At 36.5% G+C, this 27,545-nt stretch overlaps 1 protein-coding gene across 2 annotated transcripts in view; it reads right to left on the reverse strand.

Moving 5' to 3' along the window:
- The window catches only part of brinp3a.1 (bone morphogenetic protein/retinoic acid inducible neural-specific 3a, tandem duplicate 1), a 48,674-nt gene extending 21,486 nt beyond the window's left edge, over positions 1–27,188 (reverse strand). Inside the window, exons 1-4 of one of the 2 annotated variants that reach the window (XM_017429135.3) lie at positions 26,560–27,188; positions 25,983–26,290; positions 10,039–10,229; positions 5,722–5,906 (exon numbers count right to left, since the gene is read on the reverse strand). In XM_017429135.3, the coding sequence (XP_017284624.1) occupies positions 5,722–5,906; positions 10,039–10,229; positions 25,983–26,236 (630 nt within the window). In that variant the 5' untranslated portion in view covers positions 26,237–26,290; positions 26,560–27,188. Of the gene's footprint in view, positions 1–5,721; positions 5,907–10,038; positions 10,230–25,982; positions 26,294–26,559 lie in introns of both variants that reach the window. The other variant, XM_017429134.3, reaches the window with a different exon arrangement.
- Positions 27,189–27,545: the final 357 nt, after the last annotated feature.

The raw sequence follows: 27,545 nt of genomic DNA on the forward strand, positions 1-27,545 counted from the left end.
TTGAACATTTATCTTTCATTCTGAAAAAAATTAAGATACTTGAGAAAGAAAAAAAATCTATTGCAGTGAATTATTCATTCATACTCACAAATATTAAAAAATACTAAGCCATGTTTATTTTTTGTTTGTTGTGCCAATAAAACTCAACCTTTTCTGTTTCAGATCCTTCAGTTTAACTTCAACCCAGACAAATAAATAGTCCCTCCGCATGACTCTCAAGGCTATCAGTCCTTATCACGGCTCGTCACCGTCAACGATTTTCTTCCATAAATTTTAGTTCAATTCGTTTTCTTTAATGCAGCAGAGCCTGCGTCGTACCTGCTGCTTCCTCAGACCTTGGCAAAAAGGGCCCTCTGAATAAGGTCTTTCCCTGTCCTCCTCTGGTCTTTTCTCTTCAGTTGCATATAACACCTTAACTCATACCACAGAATGTTTGACAAATGATAGAGGCTCTCAAAGGAAATTGCTGAAATGGAAGGACTAATTCATCACACTGTGTAACGGCAGTGCCATTTTTTAGCACTCCTCTCTCATTTTTCCTGTCTGATTATTTTCCACTGCTGCTGTGTTTAGTCCTGCAGGCTTGAAAGGCAGGCAGTTCTACTATTTAAACATGGTATCTCTTAAAACCAAGAGCCCAGTATTCTCATTAAAGACTGCTTTGTTTCAGCATCTGTCTTCATTGGGATAAGACAGCAACCCCTGCTTGAAATTAGAGATTGCTGATGCTGGGAATTCTTCCAATCAGTCACCTAAAAATGCCTCATAAACAAATAAAAAGCTTTTTTTTGCCATTCATCTCAATCAGAAGAGGTTTTAGCAGCACTCTGGTCTAGCGGTGGCAGCCCTATCAGCTCACCATCTTCTTCCCAGTTCACTTTAAAGAAATACAGTTTTATCTCTGATTGACTGTACAGCAGGGCATCACTAAAGATAAGTCTGTGAAAAATGGTCTGCTGCTCAGAAAGGAGAAGACAATTTAGGTTTTTTGAAATGCTGTGGTAGAGCCTGGATGAAGAAATTAGAGACTTAAGTTGTTTTTTGCTGCTTTTAGAGCAGTAACTCCTTAAAATGGGTGTTTATTTGCTGTGACACACCTGACTTGAATGACTGAGTGATTAACAGGCTTCTGCACAACTGGAAGAGCTGCCGAAGAGCAGAGAAACAACTGAAACATGCAGGACAGTGGTCCTCCAGGACCAGGACTGGACACCACTGTCCCGGGCTGACTTTGTGTTGGCTCTGCAAAATATCAATGTAATTATCTCCAAAAGGCAAAGATGGACAATCATGTTTTTGCTTGTCTCTATGTGTGTGTTACCAAAATAATTCATGAACCACAGGACATATTTAAATAAAACTTGCAGAAAGAAATCACTGATTGTATATCAATAATGGATTAACTTTTGGGATCAACCCAGTTCAAAAAATAAAAACTACACCTCCAGTCAGTCTTAAAGAGATTGGTTGTCAATGTATACCCAAAGTGCTGACAGATGATGTAAGATCATTGTTAAAAACAAAGAACAAAATGCTGCTGACATTTTACTGTAATTCTAACTCAGTCAGTTGTAAGATTCGCTGTGATTGCAGCTGAGTCATTCACAAAGACACTCTAATTGTAACAAATTAAACAAGATCTTTGTTTAAAACTTTAACAATAACTGTTGGACTGAACCTTGTTTGTCTTTTAGCAAAATATCTCATGAACTACTGGATAGACTTTGATGAAACCTTTAAAAAGTAACTGGATGTACACCAACAACTGATTATCATTGGGAATCAACCTCATTCAAGATGGCCACCATAACTAATTAACATTAGCCAACAAATAAAGCAGGTTATACGTAACTCAGTCATTTTTACTGATACTGAGTTCAAATTTGATGTGGTAGTAGCTGAGAGTTATTCAGAACGCACTCATGAGATTTTGTATATTGTTATTTTTTAACAATAATTAATTTATTGACATAAAATTATCTTAGTCAAAACCTCTCCCATTAAAGGCAGCAGGTTATATGAATTCCTTCAAATAATTTTACTTTACAAAGCTTTAAATGAATACTTTGAAGTTAACAGATTAGAGTTTATGCTACCAGTGTATAAACCGATACTCAAACAAGCTGCAGCTGCATGCAGGCTCGAGATTAGAACCCGAAAACGTCCAAATCCACTCAAAACAAACATAAACACAATTTTACTATAGTTTTTATTATTAAAAATGTGTCACAGACAGTAAAATAAATGAATGCCTGTTCGCATGTTTTCTAATTTCACTTATTAAATGTCTTTTTATGATTTTTTAATACATATCAACTATAAATTATGTGGAATTCTGTATTTAATAATAATAATAATAATAATAATAATAATAATAATAATAATAATAATAATAATAATAATAATAATAATAATAATAAATCCAATTTATACCGCACTTCTCATTAACAAAAATCTCAAAGTGCTACACAGTGCAATTAAAATCAAAGATAAAAAATCAGAGATAAAAACAACATCATAAAAAAACATGTAGAAGCAGAATAGGCTTGCTTAAATAAAAAAGTCTTCAAGCCTCTTTTAAAATCAATCAATGGTTGGGGAGCTCTCAAATAATCTGGGAGAGAGTTCCAGAGCCGGGGGGCAGCGACAGCAAAAGCCCGATCTCCCATGGACCTCAATCTGGAGCAAGGAAGGTGAAGGAAGTTACAGTTTTGTGATCGTAAAGATCTGGTGGATGAGTGAGGAATGAGAAGTTATTTAAGAGCACTTAAAAACAGTGGTATGCAAACAAACTGCAGGCAGCACATGCGCTGCAGCGGCGACCCAACAGAAAGGTCAGCAGTGTGAAAAAACATGTGCATGTACAACATTTCAGCCATCTACTAGTAACACACCAACACGCTGCAGGTGCAAAGTTGACGTCAGTGCAACTCTGCAACTTGGTGATCTTTTAGTTTCTGTGATAAGAACTGAAGCAGCTGTCTTCAGTGATGAAGATCATAAGACGGCGACACAAACTGATTGTTCAACAGTTTGATTTTATGTATTTTTTTATTGAGTTTTTTATGCTGAATACAGTTCTCATGGTACAAATAAAATAACTAAATAAAAACATTAAAAAATCATGTCAGGTCTCTGTGGCTTCCTTTTAGTTACTGTGGAATGGCTCCCCATCTTAACCAGGTTTTATCTAATAACATTTTAATTATTGTCAAGGTTTTTCACATTACTTTTTAATTTATTTTAGCATGGCACATCTTCAAATATTAAAAGTCCTTTAACACGGAGCAGCAGCTTATCCCAGTTCCTCACCACATTTACGCAGCAGCTTCTAGACAACAGATACAGTTTTCTCAGTTAGATCAGAGCGTGTTTCTGAACACTACAGTATCTTTGCAGTAGCAGACATGGTTTCCTAACAAGCAGGCTGAAGAAGCTGACAGTGTCTCGAATTGGTGCTTTAGAAGGTTCTCATTATTATCTTCATTCTGTGACGTTAATCTGTTGTTTACCACAGGCGAGTGTAAACACAATAAAACCATGTGAAGAAACGTTTTCCTCAGAAAAACCCTGAGAATACTGCGTAAAAGACAAACTCGGCTTATTCAGTCCTTTTGGCCTGATAGCATATGACACAGTGATGAATGAACTCACTATAAAGTTATTAAGCAGTAAAAGATGCAGGGTGATATTTACATCATACACACAGCATGCTGTTCCATATATGTGCTTGTGAATATGCACATAAAGGAAAAACAAGCAACACTTCCTGCTTTGCATATTCTCTTGGTGTAATTCTTTTGTGCTCATCCAACGTGCATGTTTACTAAAATGTCTCGTCATCGTATCACTGAGTCCACACAAAGCACTGTTAGCGAGAAAACAAGCAAACCTATCAACCAGACAAACCATGTTCTTTGGATATTTGATTTTCTGCTATAAAATGGGATGTTTTTCTTTTTATGAAAATAAAAAATGAATACATATCTGACTGACTTGTCTAAAATGCAAGTTTAATTAAGTTTAGCTTGATCTTAAGAAAAATGTAAACCTTTCTTCTCTACCTTATATTTTTTTCTTGCAGTATGGTGTAAATTATTATTATTCTAGTGGTATAGTTGCCTTTCATGTCCCACACTCATTGCTTAATGGCAACAGAATCAGGCTCAAGCTGCCATGCTCTCTAATCAGGCAGAGGTGAAAAAAAGAGCTGAAAACGTGATAAAAATAACAATAGTTAATGAGCAGAAAATATGAAAGCAATTAAGAAAATATAAAGCAATAATAAAACAACACAATCACTATAAAAATGGTAAATAAGAAAAAAATATTGAATAAAAAAATGGGATAGGAACTATTTTTGTTATTTTTATGCTTTCTTTCCATCATTTTTTTACAGCTGTAATCATATTTTCAGCACCTTTTATTTATTTATTTTTTGTTTGTTTTATTTTACTTCTTCTACTCTGCAATTATAACATAGAATAACATAACAAAAACTAACATATATTACTACTTATACTACTACTATACTACTATTACTACAGCTACTAACACTACTTCTAATAATATTGTAAAATTTGGGGAGGCACTGGTAAACATTTTTTTTTTCTTTAAAACGAGAAGTATATTTATTTATATACCCATTTAAACAAATATAATTATAATATTGTCACTCTTGTTATTGACATTCAGATCAAAGTATGCATTTTATTGTGGTAAAAGGAGTCTAAATTACAAAATACATCTTGTGATTCAACAAAACTTAGTGCGTCCTGCAGTGGTAGACATTTTTCCAAACACTTTAATGAAGGGAATCTTTTCAGTGATGAAGTAGTTGCTTCAGTAAAGGTGTCTCAAAATAACATTAGAACATTAGACAGGGTCCTAAAGTGCATACATTTTTAATGGTTCATTAATTAAAAACAGTAGGAAAGTAGCTTCAGTTTATTAGCCTATGTGTAACTTATAGCCTTTAAATATGTCTCATTCTTCTAACCAAGTACTTTAAAGTACGTTTTAATATTGATATTCAACACTTGAAACAGGCCAAATTTGCTCAACCGGGGCTTTTTTACGAGTTTTAAATTGCATACAGTAACTGTTCGCAAGTGAAAAGTACTTGGCAAATACTAACCACTGCAGAATGTGGTTTTCTTAATTTGTTCTAATTCCTATCCCCATGGGAGGGAGAACAATTGAAATTACCATCTCAAAAACATGAGCACTGAAACAGATGTTATAGTCAGAGTCAATGACTCAAAGTCCATTAATCAGGAAGCTGAAACAAAGTGAAACGGAAATAATCTCTTTTGTTTTGTGTTTTTATAAAAAAAAAAAGTAATGGAGTGACTAAACATCAGTCCACCAAAATGAGTCACATGTAAATATGTCATAATACAGTTTCTAACATACACACAGTTGTTTGAGGGGTTTACAGACAAAATGAATCTGTAGACTACATTCACAAAGACAAAAAGCATCTGATTACTTGGCAAAAACAGCTGCATTTGTTAAAATGAGCTAAATCTTTGTTGAAAAGCCCCATGCATACCCCTCATTAGCTATGGTTTCCTTACAGTGAAGAAGCTAATTCAGTGTGTGGGAAAATACAGTTATTAAAAATATTAAACAACAACAAAAAACACTTTAGAAATGCAGTTTAAAGCTAGATTAATCTGACTGAGTTAAGCCAATCCCGTTGAAAAGCAGGCTTTTTACCTTAATGGCAGTAGATGCAATCTGGATGTGGTGCAGCTTGTGCAAGGTGCTCTCCCTGTCGATGAAGTAGGAGGCCGCCAGCTGGTGCAGAGCTTCCAGCGTCACAGCTGTTCCATTGGATTCACCTACTTCAGATGTCCGGCTCAGCTTCCGCTTGTCCACAAAGATCATTAAAGACTCTTCCCCTATGAATGCACACACACAATGACACGTTGGTCCAATATTTATGACTCATCTCCTGTGTACACACACAAATACTGCAGCATGCTCAGTTGGAAGTGGCGTTTACTAACCTATGTACATCTACCAGAGCTTATTTTATCAGAAAATAGCTACTTGCATTAAGAGTGAGAAACTATTCATGCTAATTTTCAACAAAACTCAAGATGGATGACACATAAACAGCTTGCATAAACTGAAATGCTTGATAGAATTAGTATTTTAGTAATAAATGATCCAAAGCTTTCAGAGAGCAGTGTATTGACAGGTTTGGGACACGTGAGCAATCGATTAAAAAATCTTTTCTAATGAAATATGGTTTTATGGACAAAGTGGTTTAATTTGCAGAGATATTAGACCTCTGGGAATAGATACAGATTAACATTTCTACAACAAAACATCTTTCAATTTCTTCTAATTTATAAAACAAAATTAAAATTGAACCATTTAATAAAGGGATAATGAAGTATGTTTTTAGGCATTATGTTGCAGATAATGTTTTTGCCACTTATTGATGTATTTGCACTTACCATGGCAACGTGTCATTTGGAGACCTATTTTTCTTGTTATTATTAAATAAGGAAAATTCATGCTATTCATGCTTTAGAGATACATTCAAGATGTTTTTATGTTGGAAAAAAAACCAAAAAACAAAAGCACCTTTGAATCAATTTGCGCACTCCTCGTACGAAGCAACCTTTTTTCCCTCTCACTCTCTTTCTCTCTCAAAGGCACCCTGTGGAGTTTTGCACTTGGTCTGTTGATTTGTTTTTGTATGGACTGGGTTATCCTCTTTGTCAAGTCAAGGCACAAGTGCACACCAGAGCCAATAGTTTCATGCTGTTCCACTGATCTCCAAATGTCTGCCTTGTGCCAGGAAATAAGTAACAAAGCCAGTGGAGATGACTATGAGCTTGCAGTTATGGATCACAAATGCAAGAGTTAAAACCCTCAATTTGTTTCTGTTCTCAGAGTCAGAAACTCCTGTTCTGTCAAAGCAGCTGATGCTGTGTCACAACAGCTACTTTAGTATAAATCTAAAAAAAAAAGTCTGAGGAAAAAAATATAAAACACTCCAGGGACATGCAGGAATGTTCAGCCATCAAACAATGGTTATCTAAAATGTACCAAAAGTTAAATTGTGTTTAAGGATGACTCTTACATTGTGACTCTGCATAATAGGCAGTGAATTGGTTCTTTTTCTGGCCTAAAAAACCCTCCAGTGTATCGAACCTGTAACTAAATTTGGCTGTTTTTCTCTGAAGATCAATCCCATGAATCCTGGCACAGCCTTTGTTACCGTGGGATGATTTATATTGTTCCACTTTTATCACTGTTATCTAACTTTAAACATGCAAAGTCACAATTTTAATGTTTAAGCTGCAGCACAACATGGGAACTTATCGTCTCTCCTCAGACTACGCCTGTGGCTGTGCTCAGGACTGAAAGCATAAGCTGCATGACTTAAGTACCTTTGACAAAAGTAGTAAACAAGAGAAATAAGACATTATTGCTAGATTTAGTCAAATGTTTACAGGCTAGGGACACATCCAGACCTCTGCACAATCCCATGCAGTCCCTTTTCTCTGATAATGGACACAGAGACAAACAGCTTAGTTACAGGTGGTTGGGAGCAATTAATACGATGCAAAGTGCTGAAATATATTCCAAAACACATTACATTTAACATAATTATCATCAGCTGCCAAAGGTAAATATGTGTTCCTTTGCCTGCCTGTTAGCAAAATATTTCAAGAATCACTGCATGGGAATGAATGAAACTGTCAGAAAATAACCTCTGGAGAGACTGTATAAGTACAACTCATTAACCTTTGGACTTAACCCAATTCAAGATGGCCACCTCAGCTAATCTGTATTAGGCAACTCAAAAATGGCTCTAACTCAGGTGATTTTGTATGTGGTACTACCTGAGAGTCATTCCCAACCCATTCTGTGAGCAGAAGATTTTGTCAGTAATTTCTATTTGAAACATGCTGTACTGAACAAAAAAGCAGAGCGGGATGTTTTCTTAGCTTGTCTAAAATAAAAATAGTGTGGAAAAAAAATAATCTTCAGCTTCTTTTTAAAGCCAACACAGTCAGAGAAAATTAAATCAATTTTGCCATCAAGCCACACCTGTTTGAAGAAAAACACTTTTAAATGAAGTGGGGACAACTATAGACAATTTCTGGTTAGATGAGCTGAGATTTTGAGTTTTTAATCACAGAGTAAACCAGTAAAACCAGAGGTAAACTGAGGGCCAGCCCTAAAGAACAAAATGTGTTTATTTACTACAATGTATATTAACTAATAAAGGGATAATGAACACTTCTAAGGCTTTATAATAAGAGCCTTAATGCAGTGATTCCATCAAGTTGAACATATATGAGTTATTAAATTATTTACATCATTATTCTTATGTAGTTTTTATTTCTCTTAGAGATTTAGAAATGAGCAAAGGGGCTAAATTTACTTTTAGGCTTGAGGAAGTTTATAGTTAACATGGATTCTACATTTTATGACACAGCCTTGAAATAAAAACTCATCCTTAAGGGTATAAAGTGATTTATGATGCATAACGATGACCTGACCACATGTTCTAATTCAATCAGTTAAACAATGAGGCAGAGTTGTGACTTTATTAAAGATTAGCTTTGCAAATGTTTAACAAGGATTAGATTTCAGCATTTTGTTGTGTGCAAGAACACACAGCATGCTTTTTACCAAGTCTTCCACAGGCTTTCAGTAACAAAAGGCTGGATGTAGAATACTGTGCATTGTTCGACAGGCTGTTGAAGCTCTTTTTGTTTGAAGCAGATAATGTACACGATTGCCATTCTACTTCATCTAAATACTGTTGGTATTTTTCTTTAAAGAGTTTATGCACAAATACAAAAGATGAAAGGAGCCAGCAGAGGAGCAGAGGGTGGAGATTTTGCACACGATAGCAGTGGAAGCTTTGCTGCACATTACAATACTCAGTGCAGCTAACTTCTGCCTATTGTTCTGGAAAGGATCCACTGGCATTTTTGTCAAACCACTTCAAAGACAGATTTTTACATGTTGAGTTGGAGAATATGAGCTTAAATAACCGCAAACAACTTCATGTTCACAGCTGAGCCAACATTTAGTCAGATGTTTAGTTTTAAGGACACAATTTAAGCTGTTTTCTGTAAAGCCAAATCCTAAAGATTGCTTCATATGAAAATTTCCTCATTTGAATGCTGATGTTCTTGCAGAGAAACTAATATATGATAAAGTGTTTGAATGCTGTATTGTGTACACATTTTTTTAACGAATTACCTTAAGGAAGGGCATCCATAGAAACAACAATATTCACAAATAGCAAACAAAAAAAACAATCTGCAGAATATCTTTCTCTTATCGATGGTGAAAGTCTCCTTTAAGGAACTACCACATGCATTTGTTTACCTATAGGAAGAGCCAAAGTGACTGAAAATGGGTCAAACAGTAAACTTACTGTTCTAGCAGAGTTTTGGAAAAGGTGTGTTTGTAAGCTGAGCTCTGTGTTCAAGGTTCTCCTCTGTCCCTAAAATTTATTCATGACAGTTGTCTTACTCAATCTTTTTCTTTTATTTCACGTTTAGCAGCAGATTCACTGGTACTGTATATTGCTACCTAAACATCTTCTTTTCATTTCTACGCTTGTCTGATTCTGCCATATTTGTTTACCAACACAGACTATGACCAGCCTAATGTAGGTCAATCAGGTGACTGAACCTTCAGCAGAGAAGTCTGATTGCACTGGGTGTGGACCCACATTTCAGAATTGAAAATACTGGAGTAAATGCTATTAATCTGCACTATATGATGCAGTTCAGGTTAACATTTTTTATATTTAATTTAATGCTTTGCAATAAGCACCTTTAACTATCATAGCTACTCTACAGTTACTGGTTTAAACACTGGTAAAGTTTTGGAGGTCATGAAATGATTTCTGAGAGATTTTTTGTTTGTTTTTTGTCTGAGTTTAGGTGAAATAAAATCTTTTACCTCACCTTTTAACACAGCTTCTCCCTAGTGCTAAGGCAGGTTAATAACAGCAAGGAGAACCACAGCCCATGTAGTTTTATTTACCTCCCAGCGTCGCAGAGAGCAGGAAGTGGGTTCCGTATTTCCTGATAATGTTGTCAGTGATGGCGCTGAGACTGGGCCTCCTGCCCAGCTGCCTAATGGTCTGGAGGAACTCTGGGTCCAGCGGCAAGGAAAAGCCATTGTTCTCTTGTCTCTCCAGGGCCAAGCTGTTCACCTTCCAACGGCCAAATTCCCTGCAATATCACAGAAACACATGCTCAGTTTGAGAAAATAATGCACAACACATAAATGTCATGAATGCTGCATGCAGGCTCATTTAAGAAAGATTAAAAAGAAGACTACTGCACAATATGGTTTTCATTAGTAAACTCGTTGCCATGATGTGACAGGAATCAGGGAGCTGTTTTGTGACATTTTCCATTTTCATTAGAGTCAGAGTGAAGATACTCATAAGACTACATCATTCTTAAAAAGCATTTGGGCTTCTTGGAGAGAGAGAGAGGGGAAAAAAAGAGAAAGCTGGGATTATTGTTGCAGTTTTGAAGTGGGCAGGAAACAGTTTATGCCTCACAATAAACTCAGCATCAAACTGCTCCTTGGCAGGCGTAAAATATGTTGTATGTATGACCGCTAAGTAAATCTTGTGTGCCACCTCTTTAAAAGAATAATCCCATGCTGTTTCCATTTCCAACTCAAAAAAACTGGTTTGCACCATGGTTTAAAAAAAAAAAAAAAAGTGTTTTTCTACTGATTTTGAATAATAGCTCAATTTTTTTCATCTTGAGTTTTGGTTTTTGAGGCACGGCGGTCGAACGGCCTGTAATCATGGATGGAGCCTTGCTGCTTTCAGGGACTCTTTTGGATAGAAGAGGCTTCGTATGTGGTCAACTGATATTCAGCCCGGCCTTGAAGCGTGCCAGTCGTCTTTATCTACCGAGTGCAGGCTGAATGCGGCTGCTTGATGGCTTGATTAGCACTATTCAACTATAGCTGGTGGTAAACACCGTCCTGGCGGGGGGAAGATGCAAAACCTTTCAATTGCTTCTGGGTAGCTGACCTGTCTTTTAATAAAATAAATAATAAAAAAGATACAAAATAAATATTGAGCTACATGTTTTTAAAAAATGTTCTTGTTTTCAAAGGTTGTGTGAGGTTATCAGTGTTTGCAGTGACAATGTGTGCACACACACATATGATGTCATTTATTGGATCTTTAATAGAACAAAGAATAAAATTGTTACTTTTCTTTTTAAGTAAATACATTAACAATAAAATAAAATTACAATTTGCAATATTTAATTTTGGACTTAAATGCTAAATCATCATTACAAAAACTTTTAGATGAAACGACAGATTCCCTAAACTGGAAAATGATGAAGCTGGCATAGAAAATGAAAAAACATATGAATATATCCAATATGTGATTTTTTTCCCCAGTTTTTTTAGGTTTCAGTACACTTCATTAAAATGTATAAAACAAGATAAATTTTATGAGGTGTTACCAATTTTAAAAGTCTGATAATTTTGAAAGACTTGAGTTAATTCATACTGTATGCAACTAAATCCTAATACTAATATGCTGGGCTGAGTTGCAGTTGAATTTAAATGAAATGGATTGCATGCATTTAAATTTCAAGTGAACCTGCTGACATTTTTTTTTTTTTTTGCATAGCATCCCAAGATGATTTGCCCTAAGCTGGCACTAATTAAATCAGCTGCACAAAACTGAGTTAAAGTGGTGCATCACCAGTATGAAAGGACTAACATACTTATAAGAAAGCTAGGTTTTAAATCCCACAAACATTAAGATTTTAATTTTGTCTGCTGGATGATTTATTATCTCATATGTATTATTTTATTACAGCAACCTATGGCACATCTGTGGCTCCTAAACAGCTTTTGGTTTCCTCCAAAAGAGTTCATCATTAAAACAAAACAATAAACTAATGCATAAACATGTTTAAGTGTTTAATTGAATTTATTTATGAATTGATTTATCGTGGATTTGCCATTATTGTCATATAATTAATATTTAGTGTGTGTAATCCAGTCACTATTGACAGGGATACAAGGAGTTTTGTTTTGTTCATATTTCACATTTTAACACAAGATCAGGCTGTATATTTCACTCTGGCAATAATAAAAAACACAAGGAGCCCAAAGTTACTGCAGCATCTACATGTTTCTTTAAAACAGAGCTGACAAACACAACATGCCTTGAATCACAACTTGTTTTGTTTCTAACAAGTAAAATCTTTTAAACTTAAATAAAAAAGTTGTTTTCTGTGAAAATGCTTTCCTGCTGGAAATGTTTCTACAAGAAGAACAAATGAAACGTTGAATTTTGCTTTCTTTTCCCTCCCTCCCTTCACTCTACATACACACAAACTCACACATGCACATGCATTCACACTCTGTGCTACAGCAAGCGCCTAAACAAAGCAGCCATAGCCTCAAAAGCTTTGCAATTGCCCAGAATATGACAGCCCCTGTGGGTGCAGGCCTGCTGCCAATCAATTTCCCACCAATAACAATGACCCCCTTCGAGAAAAGTACAAACAGAAAACAGCTCATTAAGGCCCGTTTCAGGTCGGTGTTTCTCTTTAACGAGCAGCCATTAGTGTTTCTGTCCATCCGCAGGGGCCAGCTGAAGAGGAGAGCAGTGTAGAGATAAAGAGGGAGAGCTTAGCTGTGATCAACACACTGCGTCACTATGATGGGCATTTATGAATGGTGTCCCAGTGTAGCTGCAGCATGCAGCGTACACACAAACATCTGCTGTCAGAAGCTTTAGAGCAGCCTCACAGTTTGCTCACACACACACACATGCATAAACAGATCCTGCATTTCATGAAATTCTTCACATTTAACTGTTCTCAGTGAGATGCTGAGTGACTGGAATAGGCTATCACACACACACACACACAGGCAATGATGGGTTTATTTCACTAGTACGTCTTAACAGCAGGGTGCCCCCCGCCCCCAAGCACATCTACCTGTCAGCCCCCCTTCTGAGTGAGCTAGTGCATCAATCGGTGAGAGGAGAGCTATAGAAGAGCAGTGGAAGCTACAGGGGCCACGATCAGGGCCGGAGAGTTGTAACTCAGTTTCTGTCCATCATAGCACAGCTGTCTCAGATCCATCCCACGCTGCCTCAGGGCTCTTCTTAGTGCCCAACATTACAAATCAGGGAATCAACTCAGTGAACCAACCTGCTGACGGAGTGGAGTCATCCCAGCAAGCACCACAAAGTACACAATGCTCACTTCAGTACGCAAGAAAGGAGGCATGTTTTTAATAATCATCATTATTTTCCTGCTATGCGTTGAAATGACGACACAAAAAAATGTGATTAAAACCAGACTATTTCTTAAATGTCCTCAAAACAGCAAACTGAAAAACAAAAGCCCCTTTTACACTTATACAGCTTTTTAAAGTGAATTCAGATCCTATTATGAGTAATTACAAAATATTTTAAGTGTCTTTCAAAGAGTTACCTCGAGAAATGGTGATGGCTACTTATTTAAAAAAATGTTTCTCATGTTTACAAAGAATTTTAAGCATTTTCATAGACCTTCACAAACATTTTGATGTAATTATGAATCTGCTGACTGATAATATACACAGTTAAAAACATAAACAAGTAATTTACTGACAGCTGCGGTTGCCACAATTTCACTGTAATACAATGATGTAGGATGAAGAACAGTGTGATTATTTTATTATATATATGTGTGTGTGTGTGTGTGTGTGTTCATTGTTGAATTTTTTTGTTGCCAACAATCTAAACCATGAAGTATTTTAGTGTCACAACGTATTTCACAGTGGAATTCTGGCAACCGCAGCTGCTGGTAATTAACCATGAGTTATACTATTTTAATTTTACAGTCTACTCAATGGAAGAAAACTAAAATAAAATGAATAAAAGTACGTGCACAGTCACTTTAAAATGATTCAACAAATGTTCTGTGGTTAACTGTGCTCAGTGTGTCAGATGTGACCAGCATTTCAAGTTCCCTTTGGAAAGATAAAACCACCAACTTGTGTATTTTAAACTATACCAGTAGAATATTTCTGCATATCCTCACACACACACATATATATATATATATATATATATATATATATATATATATATATATATATATATATATTTCCTTTACTTACACCTCTGTTCATGAGACCGCTCATTTTGTATTCTTCTGATACAGCAACGTAATAAGGCTGGCATTTAAAAATAAAAGCAAATTTCCACTAAATCATTTTCATATCATTTGAATATTAGAGTGCCACTGAACAAAAGAAAGGAAAAGAAAATGAAAACTAAAATTGCTTGACTTTTCTTTGCAGGTGTTCTGATTATTCACATCCATGCGCTCTCTCCAACAGAGAGCTGATTATTATCTGAATTTCCTTCCATTGCTCATTTCTTGGCTGTTTTACACAGATGGTGTGTAATGACTTTATGGTCATTAGGTTTACATCATTGCTCTTCATATCAAAGCTCTCACTCAAACGTTGATTCATGAAGAAAAGACGAATGTTTTATCTTTTCATTTGGCTTTAAAAAAGCTTTGGGTAGCAGCCAAAACATTTTCTAAACTCCTATATCTTGTAGTGGTAAAAACATCTAATTTATTTAGGGGATATTAAAGAGAGGGCAATAATAAAGTGTCCAAAAGTTCAAAATGATCTCTTTAGGTACAAAAATGTTTTGAAAACAAATTACAGTTTTAGATAAAAGGTCAGACTTCGACGGTAAAAAGTGGCTAAAATAAAATCTGTTGATAAAATGTCTAAAAGCTACTATCAGTGTCTTAAAGTCAGGGACATTTGTAATAATTATAAACTAAACAAAAAGGCCATCATTCATAGTTTGTATCTTTTCTTACATTGTTTTCCTGAAACTTTACTGTAATTTATTCTTTTATTGGATCTTATTTTGATTCTCTGAATAGCTTCAGAAAAAAAAAGAATATTTTAAACAGAATGTTGTATACAAACATTGGTTTCTTATTAGTAGAAGCTAATTGAAAGCAATGTGTTTTGGGTTACCCTAGATACCAAAATAACCCACTTAGCAAAACAGTTGGTTAATGTGGAATGAAAGTTATTTCAAGGACCTCCCCATAGAGAATACAGCAAAATGAGAGAAAAGTCCTTCATGCTTCAGTCAATAAGAAAACCAAATTGCATTTATTTTTAGAGGACATTATGATCAAGAAGCAAAAACTCAGCTGTTTTCATTATTGCTAAAAAGTTTCTTTGCTGCTTTAATTTAACGTGACAAAGATTTGTCTTTACATGCACCCATATAAAAAAATAACATTATTACCAATTATTAGAATAAAAAAAATAAACATTTTTTTCAGTGATGTAAAAACAATCCATTTAAACAGCTCGTATTTCCTTAACGGCGCTTTCATTGTAACATGTATCAACATGTTTTCAGTTGAGCTGCTGATGATCCTGTCTTAACTAGATAGTTAAAGAGAGAAATGGGAGTGGGAGTAAGATGGGAGATAAGAAGATAGACTCTCTGGGTGCATCTTTTAGTCATCAACCCACCACAGTGACAAACTACATGAAGGAAATAAAGTAAGATCATGACCGAGAAAGAGAAAGTGTGTAATGATGCCGACAGTCGCTGTTAGTTGTCCATGCCTCACAGAACTGCCAACACGTTTTCGAACAACATCAAACAAACAAAAGACAATTAACTTGTGATGATCTGAACAGACCTGCATCATACTGGCTCCAATTCATTTGGATTTTTCATGCCATCGATATTTTTTTTTTTTTTTTTAAGAGGAATGTTTGATGTCTTAATAAAACGATCCTTGTTGTCACTGATGGGACACAAAGCAACATACTGGAACCTTAATAAGACAACCTTGACCAATTTAAGTAGATTTTAAGCTTGGCTACTGGGCATCGCATTTACTAATTAGATGCAACACATTAAAACTACACAAATATGGCTCCACATGTGCATGATTAACATGCAAAAAGAGAAAAAAAAAGGAAAAGACAGACCAAGATGTAGGCAGATGTCACACTAATAAGAATTTCACTGAAATTAGAAGTAAGCATCTGGCAGCACTGAACTTTTTGCACTTACTTGATTGTTTTTCACAACTGTATTGTATTTGGTTGTATTTTAAATATAAGTGCATTACAGCAAATTCACATACAAAAAAAGGAAAATACATTTAAGTATATACTAGCATGTGTTTTTGACTGTATATCTAAAAAAAGTAATACATTTAATGCAAAACTACTGAAGATGGTACAATTACATATTGAAGTTAAATGACAAAGTTGTTTCCCGGCTAGCTCTTTTAGGAGGATTGATAGTCACCTTTTTTAGCAAACTACAACAAATACGTATTTATTGTAACTTTTACCTTACTTTAGCTCCTACATAGTACTTACCAGTGTGTTTCTTATTCACTAATTTACACACAGGCACAATCATACACCACTTACACTTGATTAGTTTTTTTTTCTCTGCAATTTCACAGTGATTAGACGACCAGGGGCAATCGGGGGTTTAGTGTCTTGCCCAAAGACACGACATTCCCACATCCATGTCCAAATTACAGGGTTTGTTTTGACACATACACCTTAGTTAACTTAACCATTAGAATAAAATGTTGACTTGTAGTTTTATCAAGTCTATATTGTAAGCATTGACTTCTAACATTCACTGAAGGGTGACTTCCTTTGTGATGCAATGTTAGCTTTATAGTTTTTGTTTGTATTTTGAGGAGCACGGGGCATTTTTCTCCTTTTATCTCCTTTTTTTTAAATGGGTAAAATGCAACTCTTGGTTTGGAGACTGACATACAGAATATTTTACTTATCGGTGTGTGTTTTGTAATAATCTGGCATTACTCCATGAATGCCTGCTGGGTTTTTTTAGCAGCAAGTAATTTCTGCTGCAGGTACGCACTGTGACCTTTATAATCTGACACTTCACACTAGTTACAGATACACTCATGCTAATTTGCTGCTGCAGCCCCTTCATCCCTTTAAACTATGTGTGCAATATTTCTGTGTGTGCCAGTGGAGATGTTTTTTTCTTCCTTAAATCATTGGAGAACTCTCTGAAGTAGCAAAGCCTTTTCAGCAAAATAAGTAACTTATATTCTGACTGAACTTCCATCTTAGGAAAACTTTACTGCACCTACTTCAGAATAAGAGCCACTCGGAGGCAGCGGGATCATGGTTTGCTTCATAGTTTGATGGCAACAAAACTATCTATTTATTTTGTATTGTCACAGTCCATGTTTTTGTTTTAGTTTGGGGTTCACTGTTGTGAGTTTCTTTTGTTATTTAGTTTTACTTGTGAGGTTTCTTTGTGCCACCAGCCTCATCAGCTTCTGCCACGCCCACCTACACCTGCTCCTTGTTTCATTTAGCTCAGCTGCCTCTTATCACCTCATCGACATCAGCTCTATTTATTCCTACCGCTTTCTGGATTTGGGTGTTGTATGTGCTCTGTACCGACGGCTTCTTTGTGTCCTGTTTCTTTTTGTTTTTAGTATTTTTGTTCCTTTTCGTATTCGGTTTATTGTTTCTTTTGTTGTCTTCATGTTTTGTCTTGTTCTCCGTGCCTCTGTCATCATTTCACTTCTCTTCAGTCCATCGCTTGTCTGCCTGCCACGCCCATCTACACCTGCCTCAAGTTGTTGTAATCATTCCACTTTTGCTGATTGGCTCCGGTCTTTAAAACCCGGTCATTTTCTCCGTTGATTCGCTGGTCTGTTGTCGCTTGTACGCGCTGTCTGGTTCTCTCATCTCATTTTGTGTTCATTTTTTTTTCTGAATTTTGTTTAGTTTTTGCTGCCACGTCAGCCCTTTGTTTTGTGTCCTTTATTGTAAATAAATTAGTTTATTTTCCTAAGATGAGTCTGCACTCTTGGTTTGCATCTCACTCCTGCCAACCTGACACTTTGTTGCCTCATGTTGGCCTGGAGAGTCCTGGAAGGTCTTTGCCTGCCTCACCAGCCCTGGTTTTTGCTTGTTTTTGTTACTCTAAGTTTCTTGTGTTGGACTCCACTTCAGGTCCATTCCTGCCATTCCAAGAAGCTGACATGTATGAAACATGACAAGAAACTGATCTCCACATACAAAAACCAAGATGTTGGAATCACATTTTTGAGACATGTACACTACGCATACAGACCTCGTTTCACAGACAGCAATGTGCAAACTCTAACAAAATGGCTCAAAAAATGTGTGCACAGATAATAACTTTGTTTGTTTCTGCCTTGATGGCAGTTTTTAAATATCATAAATACATGCTCTAACCCTGAAAAGTTTTAGTCTACTATTCTGTTTATTTTAAAAGTTAAATATATAAACACATCTGAAAAGGCACCAACATCAATTTCTTAAAAAGGTAGATTAAGAGAAACCCTCAAACAGTTTGTTTCAAATTGATTTAAACAACAGTTTTTTTTTTCCTAACTGCGTGTCAACAGCATGAGCTTCAATTAAATTCAGGTTTTGCTAAAAAGAATTACCTTTGTAACAGATTAACAGTTTCTGCGTTCTCTTATGTCTTCTTTGCAAGGTGTTGCAGTAAAACTGCTCTTTGTCATCTTTTTTGTAAGGGTTATTGAGTAAAATACAATTAAAACATTAACAAAAGATTTCACTGTGATGTATTTTTTTGGGATTCGTGGGACTGTTTCACACAGTTGTACTGAAGTCAAATAACTGCTTGATCTGAGTGGTTGTAGTGCTTATTTTGATGCCAAAAATACACTTTTTTTTCTTTTAATTATTCACAATTAAATTATTTTCTTCAACAATTTAAATGCTAGTGAAAGAAAGTAAATTTGTAGCATTTATAAAAGGTAGCAGGTAGTTGTCCTGATTTATTTTGGTCCCTACTTTTTATTGTACTGTGGGATATCACCTAATGTTTTTTATTATAAAGTGCCCAAAGGTTAATAGACCCTAAAATTATTAGTATTATTCAGCTGCCCAGTCAAATGATCTGTCTTAACAGTAAAAGCCAAATATATCTTTCAGATATATTTTCAGAAACAGATTAGAATATGTTTTTGCTAATTGCAGAATGTTTGAATTAGGTGTGCATTTCTGTCATTTGTGTGTCTGCATGCATTCTGTGCACTGTAACAAAATGACTGTCTAATAGATGATGATTTGCAGCTTTGCGACGGCTCATGTGTGACTTCATAATTCATAACATATTGATCCTTTTATCTCAGATAAATCTAACTAAAAATATAAATAATTAAATGAAAAGAAAAAAAAAATCAATTGCTTAATCGTCTCACTTACAGCAGATCTCCAGTATTTTTGTTTGATATTAAAGCCACTCACTGTGTATTCATTCACATATTTTCTTTCATAAAAACTGCTTCCATGAACCTCTGGCCCCGATAACTCCCTCGTCACATTCATGTCAGAAGCCATAAGCTCTACACCGGATGAAGTCCCTGTCACTGTCATCGCTGCCGGCATTCTGGTGGAAGAATCTTCTCTGCCTCTGTCCTGAAGACAACCTCAACCTCTGAGTAGAAAATGATAGACACACGTGTGTCCTGTTCTGAGCAGAAATGTACAAACACATGCAGTCTCTTAGGGCTGCAGCGGACATGTGAAAAATAAAGAGCATTTCTGCAGTAATTTCTAAACAATATGTTGATCAAAAACAGACAAGAGCACTGCAGCAAAAGTCAAGACCCACAGTAAGAAAAAGCCTTTTTACAGTCAGGATGTCAGGAAATGTGGAGAAAAGGTGTTTGAATGTGTTCTGGTATTTAATCTAGGATTTCATGAAATGAATTTGAAAATTACCTAAATACAAATTTATTTTTTAATTGTGTTCACAACAAATCTTTCGTTTTTTCATTATGCAGATGGATTTTTTTAAAAAGTCCTTAATCCTCTTAACGATGTAATCCAATGGTCTACCCCTAAAACACTTAATGTCAAGCTCCAAGAAGACAATTCATAATGAATTTCCTTCCAACAACCTTGGTTCCATTACCACATATCACCTCTGGGCTTTTTTATTTCCTCCTCCACCTTACAAAGCTTCAAAGCTAATCAGCAACAACTCAAAACTGAAGGTCAAACTGAACAAATTTAGGCTCTATTAATGAAAAAGACTTGGGGAAATTCTGAAATACACTGACCGTCTTTACAACTCTCAGGCAAGAGTGACATAAATAATTGTTCATTTTTTCCCTAATCACATTATCTGTTCAGGGTCATGGGCGGGCTCCGGCTCATTCCAGTTACAGCAGAGAGAAATACCCCAAGCAGGTCACAGTTCCATCATAAAAGAGACAAGATAAACAACCGTGCACACCCACACTCCCTACTGTCAAATAATAATAACCAATTACACAAACGTGCATGTTTCGTGACTGTGAGAGGACGCCCGAGTGTCGAGGGAAACTGACATTTTCACTTCTGCCAAATAAAAGTTTGGGCATATATAATTATTACTCATAACTGTGAATCATTTGACAGTTTGTTATTGAACCTGTTGTCAAGTGTGACTCGAGCAAATCTGTTGTAAGCACAACAAATGCTCCATCCATATTTTGTTTGTCAGACAGCCTCTTCATTGAATGTGCCATGACTGGAAACATATTGGCTGAAATTAGAATCAATGCCATTTTTAGCTTGCATATTAATGTTCGCAAACAACTCCAACATTTGTGGTGCTTTTAAAAAAAATAATAAATTGGCTGGAGAAGTTCAGGTTTGTGCATAAGTAAAATAAAAAATAATAAAAATGCATGTTTTTAATTGGTTGTAGTGTGACATTTATCACAAAACTGCCTCCAACTTTGCTGCAAATCTTATAAAGAAGAACTTTACTCTTATTGGAACTAAGTGTAATTTTAAAGTAACCATGCAATCTTAAATGTGGTATACTGTGTGAAAATAAAAAGTGGACAATTAATTTCATTAGCTGCAAAGTTCCATGTGCTGTTTTCTGGAAAGAGATGGGAAGACTGCCTAGTCAATACAGCACCCAGCTGCTAACAGGTAATTAGCACATAATCATGTAGAGTTAGCAAATCAATGCTCTCCTGTCCAATAAAGAAACATCTAGTTTTCCTTGTTTTTGTTGTTCGTTTCTTTCTTTCTAGGATCAAGTTCTCTGCACGGACAGATCACAGCAAAATCTGAGTTAATCATACCTTTAGTCCTAATCTGAACATTACAGACATTTAAATTGATATTTTTAAAATGATACTAATTCGATGCAGATAGTCGTAACGTTGTAAATAACGGTCATTAAGTCCAATCATCATTTGGAATCAGCGTTCTAATTTATGTTACGAGTTCAATGTGTGTTCGTGTATAAGGCTAAACATGTTTCAGAGACTATAATTGTGGCAACAAATAAATCAGCAAATTAGCAAAGTGCTTTATAATAAATTGTTTGATACCTTGCATGAAATTAATTTTCCATAGCTGCCTCTCGCTCCAACAGACTTAAGTCTAATTTGTCCTCAGTATTAGAGTACCAGACAAATGACATTGCAGGTATTGGAACTTGCTGTGCTGTTTCTTTAATTTGTTTGCCTTTAGATGTAGCTTAAATTCAAGTTAATAGCACAATTATTTAAATTGCACCGATGCAGTCACGACTTACTTTTAATCAAAGCCTTCTGTGAAAGCTAACAATACCTGGATCTAGATTTTTACTCTTTCTTTCCTCTTTTTAAAGAATTTAGTCTTATAGTTTTTATATTTAGTTACCAAATTAATCTTGGATAATATATTGGTTCTTGTGCCTGTAAAACAAAAGGTTTAAATGACTAAAATTAAATGAATCACACAAACATTTCTCATGTTTCATAAATGACAAGTTATACAAACGTAAAAACTTATTCCATCATGCCACTTTTCTATTTGGAAATTATGGTAAATATATGTAATTTGAGATATTTAATCTTTTTTTATTCTTAAACACTGCATAATAATTTATTAAGCATTTATATTTTCATTGATTTATTTAGTTGCATTTGCAGTGCATTATGTTCTGTTCCTTAATTGCTTCTCTCCATTCTATTCTTCCTTCTTGTCTGTTCTGTTCATTGCTTTTTCATTGCAGTTGTATGCCCATTTATTCTGTCCCATTTCATAATCTCTTTTAAATGTGCTTTCTCATCTAAAGCATTCACAACAGAACGGCAAAGTAATAAACATGGAGCAGATAAAGCACAATAGGCTACACTAAATGACAGGTATTGTGGAAATAATGCCTCTGCAGCTCAACCTCTCCACAAACATGCCTGCATATAATTGAAACACTAATCAGTTGATAATTACAAGTGACGTCTCCTTACATCAAACAAAGTCAATGTAATAGCCAGTGAGGTGACAGGGGAAAAGAGAGGAGAAAACACAGGAGATGAGGCGTGATGTAAAAGTTATGGCCCATGAAGAAGAAGAGGGGAGGTGGTGACATTTTGACTAATATGCTTCTTTCTCTCGATATGGCTCAACGACAGAAGAAATTATAGAGCAAGAACTTTTCACTTTGGCAGAGACGATTTCACAACGCAACAAGCTTCTAAATTATTAAATGAAACATGCTTTTGTTCATTTTACACCCAGTCCAAGCTATGTTGCAATTGTTGCCTTCAAGTCTGCTAAAATAACCCTGATTCAACCCCTTCTCTACCAGTGTGAAGAAGATGAGCAGTCAAAAACTGCTATTAATTGCTTCAGCTGTGTCTGTTTCAAATGTAGTAAAGCATATCTGCTTGACAAGGACACATGGAACCAGTTGGCTGCTTTTAGTGTAAAATGAAAGCCACAAAGCTGTTGTGAGGTCTCTAACACTCAGTTAGGGGAAAAGGAAGAATGGATGAATAGATGTTTTAAAACCACCATTATGCCTGACATCCAGGTGCATTTTTTCTGCAATCACACAGGAAGTAATATCGTTAAGTGCTTCAGTCCCTGTATTTCATTGCCTTTGAATTTACTGAATTCATCTATTGCCACCATTATTGCACTTAATCAAACCTTGAAAAGAAAAAAGAAGTGCTCCACTTGGAAAATTTGCAATAAATGTCACGTTTTCCAGTGTTTCAGAGTACACAACTGCGACGGCTGTAAATCTCTGCACTTTTAAATCTACTCATTGCCACCCAGGTTGAAAATGAAAAATTGCCAGTGTAACATAAATTGACATTTTCCAATACATCATGAAAATTGACTCTCTCTTTTTTTTTTTTAAATATTATAATTTGAAACTCCCCAGGCTGTTCCTGTGCAGTGACCCACCAGTAGGGGGCGGTAAAGCTGTGATTTCTTCTGTCGTCTCCCCTTTTGTACTCCAGCTCTTCCAGATCTCCCCCTAATCCTCGACTCCATCTCCCCTGCCCCCCTGACGGTAAAGGCCAACTGAGCTCTGGAGAATATTTATGAGCAGAGGAGAGCAATTGGTTTGAAATCATTCGACAAGGAAAAGAGGGAGGGAGGGAGAGAAGGGGAGAGAAGGAGATGGGTAGGGAGAAAGAGAGATGGGAGATAAATGTGCAGATAAAGACTAGAAGGAGAGATTCAATTTGAATATTTGTGTTTAACCTTTTGTTGACCTGATGGGTGATTAGCACTAATGACTGCATTTCTGTTTTTTTCATTGTTTTCTGTTCATAAGACTTAAATCTTTATGAGTACTGAGATAAAGCGTCCAGACTGGGGACATTTTGAATTCTCCCATATGGAAGTTTTCAGTTTAAGATGCACAGTGTTGATAGTTTGAGAGGTAATAACAAGATATTACTAGTCCCATAAAATGATGGCAAGTGTGCGCAGCAAGCAGAACAGTGTTGCTAATCAATACAAAAAAGGAAGAAACTGAAAATGTACTTAACCTACATTTATTTTGCTTTTAAGAGATGCACAGCTGTTTTCATCCAACTGTTCTGTAATAATAATAATAATAATAATAATAATAATAATAATAATAATAAAGAGGCTTGTTGTAAAGAAGATGAAGATTTGTTTTTATCTTACCACTTTAGTTTACAACAGATTGTTCTTATAATTAGCCAACATTTCTCTCTAATTCTCCAAAGAAAACTGTAAATGCCAGGGTAGCCCAGAGGGAAAAGACGGTTATTGACTTGTAAAGACTGCATTTTCAGATTTTTGTTCACAGAGGTCAATAAAAGTCAAACTGTAGGCAAGAGAATAATTTGGAGAACATAGACTTTAAAGGAGAAGACAATGTGTCTGAATTTTAGTTATGTAAATTTGTTAATCCTGCACACGCATTATTTTAATTATGCTAATATCTGTCAGATTTCTATGGCTTGAATGAGGTGCAAAATTGAATAAAAAATAATGTGGAAGAAACAAGCTTTGCAGCCAACCTGAGAAAGAAAAAAGAGAGAATGCCAAGAGAGATGGAGTAAAGGAGAAAATGATGGATGTAGGGAAGCAAACAGAGCTACATTCTCTGTCTTTTCCTGGCATTGTCACCCCTGTCAGCTGCTAAATGCCAGTGTCAGTCAACCCTCTGTTCAGTTGGCAACAGCCCCAATACTTCACAGTGGCGGACTTCACAGTCTCTCTCATCACAGATTATCAAAACACTTACCTTGCACATACAGCCTCAACGACAGACGCTTAAGCATGCGCAGCCAGTCATGCTCAAACCCTGAGCACAGCATCCACTAAAGAAGCTTGTTGTCAGCTAAAGCCGACGTGTCAGCTTTCATATAATCAGGAAACTGGCATTTGCTTTTAGCTAAGCTTAATGAAAACCATTTTCACTCTGCTGACTTTTCTTAACCTCTAGTGGACCTTGATAAGGTAAGGTCAAAACATGGATAAAAATCTACTTTTTATGTGACTTTATGAGCAAAATAGGCATATTTCAGATGGCTTATCCATCAAACAACACATGCACAAATAAGCCTTTGCCCTTTCAGCTCCAGCATGTTGTCTGTGTAGGTCATCCTGCCTGACACACATTGTGCTGACCACCACTCTAAAAGGATTTCATCAGTTTCAGGGTGGAATTCAAACGCCTCTTAAAACATTTTCTGTTCAGAAACAAGTCAAAATTCCAGCACAAACACAAACATTTAGCCCTAGACAATTTGAATAATTTAAACCTAATTGGTAGATTTAAGGTTTATATTTGCTGTTTTTGTTCTGAGTGCACACAGTAAATTATTCTTGTTACCTTTGGTGGCTGGTTTCAATTTACATAATTATTTCAGTCAAAATACAGAATCTGCTGGTCATAGTTAATGCTTATATTAAAATATGTTTTAAAACTTTCCACGGCTTACTTATTTTTATGTTTTATTTTTTTAGTACTGCATTTGTCTCAAAAAGATAATAGATATAGTGCTTCACAAAAAAAAAAAAAAAAAAACTCCCAAACAACACCCTGCTGCGTCTGAACACACACACACATCATACTTCACACCACACACTTCTAAAGCCACTGTGTGTACCCACTATCACACATCAACAGGCTCAGTCAGACATCTGTAATGTCCCACTGCTTTTCCTCAAACCCTCCTGTGGTATCTCCACTTTGAGTTTACACTGATATGCACCATTTAGAGTTTGTATCATACTCCAACCATATGTCTCTGCTCCACACAAAAAAAGGAGGCGAGTATCAGCACCAAAAGAAGCTTGGATCTATACAGAATGCGCGCTGAGCCTTCATTTGTATGCAAAACTCCACTGAGTAATCTTCTCAGTGCTTCATCCCACCGTTTGCCACCTACTAAATCTGCATCTTTTGTAGAGTAAAGAAAAGTACAGTGTTATCTCTTGCCTGTGCTTTTCTATACTTTTTCTTCATCCCTCACATCAAGGAGTCAGAGACTGCTCTGCCTTTTTTGTATTTGGTCTATTTTAGATTTCAAATCAGATTTCACCAACTTGCTCTTAGGCATTCCAGCTCTGCCAGCCATCGCGATGCTGTCCGTTCTTTATCTCACCTGTATATCTTGTACTTGGTAGTGAATCCTTGCTGGTAGCGCTCTGTGAAGTCAACAAACTCCTGTGAGTTGTGAAAAGGACCCTTCTCTGACAGGAGCCAGCTCAGGGGCCCATTAGAGCTGCTGAAGCCAGCCCCGGCGGAGTCCGCGGCACTGGCCCCCTCTGACAACCAGCTCTGGAGCAGGCTTAGTGTCAACCACTTCCATAGAAACATGAGGGCCGTCAGTCTAATGAATGTGCACGGGCCATTCATGCTGCTTCCCCCGACCCCGGTGACTCCTCATTCTCCCTGCAATCCCAATGAGTCCTGCTGGAAGAGAAGGGAGATGAGGAGTGAGATGAACACAGAGAAATCCAGCTGCAGTTTTGCATGAGAGTAATAAATGAATAGGGCTTAACTTGTACAGTATAGATGGGTCAGAAATCACTTTTAATGGCTACTAATATGAAGCCAACTTATCGTTGCCTACATGTCACAGCTTTTAACATTTTACTTGCTTTGAAATAATCCCGAAAGGGGATAAGACATCCTCATATGTTATCATTTCATTCTGCCTTTACTGTCGTGCTGTTTACCTTATTCTGCAAGTCTTGCGGTCCGTCTCTAGTCAGAATAAATCTCCGCAAAATCCTCTCACGGGACCGTGGAGTTGCGTTAGTCTGGGCGCCTACACTGGTGCGCATTGGGAAAAGCCGATTCTTGGGAGGGTTACAACCAGACGCACAGTAGGAGGCTGAGCAAGTTGAACCAAACAGAAGAAGACGCCCGACCTCCTCACAACAAGCTCCTCTTTCTTTAGGTCGTATTCTTTTCTTTTTTTTTTAATTTAGGTATATTTCCAGCAGAGCACCTCCGACGTTGCGCAGTCGGGAGGCTCCTGTAGATCCACTCCAGCGGAATGAGTCGCAGCCGACCCGCTGCCTCAGGAGACTCTAATCTGCCAGGTAGATTGATTATTGTAAAGATTTCTTTTGATTCGGTGAGTGAACAAAGTCCGCGCGTACGTGCGCAGCGGGGCGCACTGCTGTCCTCTCACTCATCTGGCTCTTGATTGGAGAGTCGCGCTCGGGGCGCACGCTGGGACGCACGGAGAGCCGCTGATGATTCTGACGGTGACTCTCTGCTCCCAGCGCACGGAATGTGTGAATGGCATGCGGGCTGCGCTCTCCCTCCCTCCTGTACCATATCGCCGCAATTTAATTTATTCCAACAGCGAGAATACTCCCGGTTGGCTGGGACGGAAGTGGAGGAAGTAAGAGTAGGAGGTGTTCAGAAGAAGTGGGGGTGGCAGCCTGGATGCGGGAATGGTCAGAGGACGATGTGTCGGATGCCTCGTTTTAGAAAACCGATGGAGGGCACCTGCAGTCAGTGTTCAGAGGCTACTAATTAAAGAAAACATGGAAACAAAAACCAAAGTGTCCATGTGCAATAAATGGCTAAATACATTTGGTTTAAAATTTCTAAAATACGAATAAAATCTGTGTTTTTTCAATGAAATTAGGTTGATTAAAATCACTATTCAGTGACTGTGCCAGTGTGTCTTTTTTGTTCAAATGAATTT

This window comes from Kryptolebias marmoratus, linkage group LG24 (genome assembly GCF_001649575.2).
Source record: "Kryptolebias marmoratus isolate JLee-2015 linkage group LG24, ASM164957v2, whole genome shotgun sequence".
In the NCBI taxonomy this organism is placed as follows: domain Eukaryota; kingdom Metazoa; phylum Chordata; class Actinopteri; order Cyprinodontiformes; family Rivulidae; genus Kryptolebias; species Kryptolebias marmoratus.